Here is a 6,228-nt window from a genome sequence, read left to right as displayed (position 1 = left end):
TTATTTTAACACCCTTTTAAAATGCACTTTTAGTTTAGTTTCAGGAATGCTTTTAGTAGTTGCAATGCACATTTCTTTTTTGTGCACATTTTTATATTTTAGTTTTATTATAATTCAAGAGAAAACAACCAAACATTGAGTTTAGATTTACATCTAATAGAAGCAAGGCCTTTGAGGAAAGAAGCCACAGCCCTGTTTGCATAAGGTTTAATATTGTGAAAAATATAATCAATTCAATATGCTTTTATAATAACAATGGTGACAACCAAAAGGGTGGGTTAGTATTTTAGTATTACATTCTCTATTTGTTGGTTACCAAAAAGGGGTCTCATCAACAACATGTTACATGCACAGTAAAAAAAAGTAAAATGCACAGTATACACATTTTCTGCATGCATTGAAAATATCTGATGCATTGTGAAATTTGACCTTAACTTGAGTATTAACATCTTAAGAACAAGTTTAACCAAAAAGTCATTTATATGCAAAATTTAATTAAAGATGCGAAACCGACATTAATATTTCTAAGTTGAAAACTTGACAACACTAATACGCAATGTTGCAAAGCACTGAATTGTGATGCATTTCATTTAGCAGTTAATATTTCTCTACAAAAAAATAGTAAACAAGCATGTGCTGTGTAGTATTCACTAAGTAGCATGCTAGTATTCCGCTCTGAACAGTCTGTCTGCTTCATAAGCCAGAGACGTGAGGTTGTGATTAACACACCGGAAGAATCAAAGGACGCCCCGCCTGTGGTGCTCAGTGTGGAGCATGTAAAGTGTGTGTGGAGCATGTAAATCAGCCCGATTCCCACATGTACACCTCTGCGAGTCCAGATCAGAGCGGCTCACCACCTGAACCTCACAGAGTCAGCTCTGGAGTTTGCTAGGATGCAAAACACGGTCGTTATGTACTTCAAAATCCAATCACGTATTGTCATTAATATTTTAAGTCAATAAATAAAGTTTTTGTTTTTATGCTTTAATGTTATTAATGTAAAGCATGTTTACGTAACCGATGCCAAACTCCGAAGCAAACTTTCCGGGAGTCCATTGGTCCATGGCGATGATGTGATCGGAACTGTGGCTCTCAGGCTCTGCTTTCTGTGACATGGAAATCTTCTCCGGTTCATTTCTTCTGGTCAGTCTGTCGAGATCAGATGCGAGTATAAACATGAACACTCTGGAGAGCTGCTGTATAGTAGACACTGAATCTGTAATTCTAATTGAAAGAGCCACTAAAACATTTTCTTTTTATGCTTAATAGTGTAAAGCTGCTAATTTAAAGCAATCTACTGTATAAAGTAGTATATAAATAAACGTGACTGAAGAGCTGAATTGCGGAGCTGGTGCAAACATATCCACATCAGTATGATCAGATGCTTTCTTCACTGCTGTTTTCTCACCGCTGGCATATTTATTGTGTTTATTTTGTCAGTGAGAGGAAAGTGTGCAGCGTATACTGTATAACATTCATCTAAACAGCAGTGTGGGTGTCAGTGGGATGCTCACTAACTTACACTGTCACATATTACTGTCCATCAAAAAAGAAATGTTTCACCCCTAAGTGAAAACATGTAAAAGAACTTAACCGTGAGTAAATGAGAACATTATGGGAAGTGTTCCAGAGTTGAATCACCGTGTTCAGGCTGAAGGTGAGCGAGAACAGGTGCTACTGAACCCCACAGAGACGCCTGGCCCATCACTGAAGCACCCTGGGTGTGTTTCCATCACACACACACACACACACCTGTGAGATCTCCTGGAGGTGTCCTGTGTCCCGCTGGAGCCACGGGCACAAAACATATACTTCTGCAATTAACAGAACTTAGTTATAATGTGCTTTTCACACTTACACCCACACAGGGACAGAAATAATTTCATCTAAAAGCTAGTCGAATTTTAATACATGTAGAAACACTGAAGAAATAACAGTACCACTGACGTCTGCTAATTAGGAAGCTTTCTGTGTGTGTATTTCAAAACTTTATCACAGTTCAAAGAACTTAGCAGCCTTTCAGAACAGTTCATCTAAAAATAAATACATTGGCACTTACCATCACTTCATTACAAAAGTCTGTGATTTTCTGAGAAAAATATCATAAAAGTAGTCTTGTGCGCTTTATTCCAAGTAGCAATGGGTATTAGAATTAGCCACCATTTTACGCAATTACGGGCTGAAGTTTAACATGCCATGCATCATGTAGAAACCAATGGAAATTTATATCAGTGATTCTACACTGGGGGGGTTACTATTTTTCAATTAATGCAGTAGGCCTATTTAAAATAAAATAGAGCAAAGAAATGTAAAATATATATATACAGTACCAGTCAAAAGTTTGGAAACATTACTATTTTTAATGTTTTTGAAAGAAGTCTCTTACGCTCATCAAGCCTGCAATAAAAACAAAACAAAAAACAGTAATATTATGAAATATTATTACAATTTAAAATAATGGTTCTCTTTTTAATATATTTTAATATGTCATTTATTTTTGTGATGCAAAGCTGAATTTTCATCAGCAAGTACTCCAGTCTTTGGTGTCTTATGATCCTTCAGAAATCACTCTAATATGATGATTTGATACTCAGTTATTATCAATGATGGAAACAGTTGTGCTGTTTAATATATTTTTTTGGAATACTTTTTTCAGGATTCATTGATGAGTAAAACGTTAACAGCATTTATTCATAAAAACAGCATTTATTCAAAATAAAAACATTTCTAACAATATAAATCGTTACCATCACCTTTTATCAATTTAACGCATTCTTGTTGAATTAAAGTACTAATTTCTTAAAAAAAAAAAGTTACTGTTCCCAAACTTTTGAACGGTAGTGTATATTGTTACAAAAGATTTCTATTCTAAATAAATACAGTTCTTTTTAACTTTTTATTCATCAAATAATCCTGAAAAAAGTATCTCAGGTTATAAAAAAAATATTAAGCAGCACAACTGTTTCCAACATTGATCATAAATCATCATATTAGAATGATTTCTGAAGGATCATAAGACACCAAAGACTGGAGTACTTGCTGATGAAAATTCAGCTTTGCATCAAAAAAATAAATTACATTTTAAAGTATATTAAAAAAGAGAACCATTATTTTAAATTTGAATAATATTTCATAATATTACTGTTTTTTTTCTTTTTTTTTTAACTGCAGGCTTGATGAGCATAAGAGACTTCTTTCAAAAACATTAAAAATAGTAATGTTTCCAAACTTTTGACTGGTACTGTATATATATATAGTTAACTCTCGTTTCACAGTTCATCCCCTTCATTGCGGTGCAGTTTACATCATGCAGGTTCAACAGAAGTCATTAAAAATCTCTGATCTAAAAAGATATTTGCCATCAGAAAGACACCAGAGTATTTTTTTTTTTTTGCAAAAACATGTTTAATCTCTCCTTGATGCCAGTTTATTCACAAGTAGTAAATCTGCAAAATAAAAAACTAATATTTACACATGAATAGACACCAGTGACAGTCTGAGTCCTGAATCATAATTATTCAAAGGTAAGTTGTTATTTCAGTTTCACCAACAACACAAACCATCTTGCTTCATCTCTGCATTTTGTTCGGGTCTGAAGGAAAGATACTTCATTATTTTTCAGAAATTACTGAAAAGAAATGAAGCAAAAGGAGGGATGAGGTTCGAGTCTCTGTATCTGTGCTGCAATATTATTGCATGTTATCATGGTGGACCTTCATGGAGATCTTGAGTTAAAGAGCAGATTCATGAAGTGTAGAAGCCATTACAGGAGCACATAAAAGAAGAGCAGAGAACACTTGCGAAGCACCAGTTTAGACATATTTCAATCTAAGAAACACAATGACAGGATCAAAATATAAATAAATTAAAACACAATGTGATTTTTTTGTATTTTTTTTTTTACATGTGATTTGACATTCAGGTGTAAACATTGAAAGTCCCTGGGAAGAACCGCAAGCCAAACGTCCAGATCATCAGCAGTGAGTCCAGCAGTTCTCTGGTCACGAAATGACAAACTCAAGAGCGGAGGAAGATCCTGAGATGTTCTGAGCTCATTTTAAAGCATGTGAAGTCAAACCCGACTGATTAGAGGATTCGCTGCATTTACACTGACCAGAAACAACTTCAGTCAGTGGAAACCAAGCGTGAGTTTGTGTGATACAGGATCAGTTGTGTAAAGTGCAGACGTGCACCTTCACACAGACAGAACAAGCTTATTGAGTGAAGATCATGGTGAACAGATTAACGTCAGTCCAACAAACCAGCTGAGCAGGGGAAGCCAAAGTTTAAACTTCAGTGTTAAGATAAAGACTATTTTCTGCTTTTTGTCTCTATGATGTCACCTGATGACATCACTATCAGAGCAGAGCAGGTTCATTTAGTTACGACCATGAAAATAAACCGGTTTTGAGGTTTGTTCACTCCAAGAATGATGACTTTAATCATATAATTTTAGCGAAGTGTAACGGCTCAGAGGAAATAAATAATTGGAATCACTTTCAGAGCAATTTATTTTTCCAGTTCATGAATGATAAAAACATTGACAGCCAATCAAAATCCTTCCTATTTAAAGATGTTATTCACAGAACATATCAGAAGTGCACGCTTGGAATAAACCAAGCTATTGTCCATTGGTGTGGATGCCAATATAATTATCGTTCTTGGTGTGAACAAGCTTTTAGACTGATATTTTTTGACACATTTCTCAAAACATTCGTCTCATTACTTTTAAACAGCTAATAGCTTTTATTTAGCCATTTTAGTGGCATGTTATTGAAGAAAATGGCAAATTTACCAATATTTTCAGGAAGAGAAACCGCAAATTTTAAATGCTAAACCTCTTTAATTTGGTCATTTCTTTAGGAGTACATCAGCAAAATATGATGCTCTCAAATCTAACAGACATGTTGATCTCACGGGGTCTTCAAGTTGAAGATGATATGAGACACTGGTCAAAAAATCTTCAGAAGAGATTGATTCAATAAAATCGAGAAACTAGAACAATATTTCTCCACTGATACTGATGATCACTCTGTGCCCCTGCTGGAGCCACTTCACTGCGTTCTGAAGCGATACACGCTGAAACACTGGCTCATGAATGATGGATCTCAGGTTCCAGAGGAAACAAATGATTCAAAACAAACGCAGCTCTTAATGTCCTCTTAATCCAGAGCGATTGATCAGGCTAAATCAATCAGGATTGCTCAGGTCCGTCTCGTTAAAGACAAAAGGCCGTTTCTCTTTTCTGATGATGAAGGCTGAAGGTCTGATGAACGAGTGTCTCATCCCTCCGTATCGATACGCCACAGAAACACTGACTCATGGATCTGAAACAATTCACTCGGCCTCCTTTTCACTCATTTATTTCAGCTCAGGCTCAGTAAACGTAGTGATTTTCTCAGATGATGAACCGGCTGAAACACCGGGAGATAAACGAGTGTAATGATCAGACGCAAGCGTATGAAGAGCGAGTTTGGCGTCTAAAATCAAGAGTCCGTCCTGTAGCATCTGATGAAATAGTAATTAAAGCTTTGCAGTTCAGTCAAAATAAAACATTTTTGGAAGAATTATCTCCTCTGTCATCATTTTTTTTCATTGTAAAACAATCAGAGCACATTCCTACTTCACAAACCTTTAAACAACATTCAAATAAAACATGGCACAAGACAAGATTTTTATTCATATTTTTGTCTTTTTTTTTCCTTCTTTTTGTCATTGTGTAAAGTCAAATTCACCTTCGTCGACACTGAGACGCACCGCTGCGTTGGCCGACTGAGACCGGGACAGTGTTCATGAGAGATGGAGGCAGTTGCTCGTTGATTCTGTAAACTGTGCAAATTCAGCAGAAACACAAGTGGCAAAGAGAGCGGAGAGGGGCAGTCGATAACATTTGTACAAAATAATAAAACATAGTAAACACGCAATCAGTGTCCTTTGATCCACAGCGATCATTGGCTCGTGACACAGTCACATGACTTCATTAGAGGATCCGAACGTCCTCATTGTCTCTTCAAAACAGGAAAGAGCATCTTTGTCCGCGTTGTGTGAAAACGTCCACCGCACTCGACAACAAATCATCCAAAAACGACGCGGAAAACGACACCACCTACATTCAGCGTTGTGGTTTTGTCCTCGTGTGAAACACACCAGCTGATCTTAAGAGTCCCGATCAGCTGGAGAGGGCCATGGTGTCGATCACCTGCTCCAGTTTAGCCCTCAGTCTCTGCC

At 36.3% G+C, this 6,228-nt stretch overlaps 1 protein-coding gene across 1 annotated transcript in view; it reads right to left on the bottom strand.

The window, feature by feature from the left end:
• Nucleotides 1-3,392: 3,392 nt before the first annotated feature.
• The window catches only part of plxna1b (plexin A1b), a 156,478-nt gene continuing 153,642 nt past the window's right edge, over nt 3,393-6,228 (bottom strand). The window contains exon 32 of the mRNA XM_081381179.1: nt 3,393-6,228. This exon is cut by the window's right edge and continues 37 nt beyond it. Within this exon, the coding sequence (XP_081237305.1) occupies nt 6,170-6,228 (59 nt within the window). The 3' untranslated portion in view covers nt 3,393-6,169.

Source organism: Scardinius erythrophthalmus (genome assembly GCF_964197995.2).
Source record: "Scardinius erythrophthalmus genome assembly, chromosome: 12".
NCBI classification, from domain to species: domain Eukaryota; kingdom Metazoa; phylum Chordata; class Actinopteri; order Cypriniformes; family Leuciscidae; genus Scardinius; species Scardinius erythrophthalmus.
The sequence above is the reverse complement of the archived record's forward strand: the minus strand, read 5'-3'. Positions and strand labels throughout refer to the sequence as shown.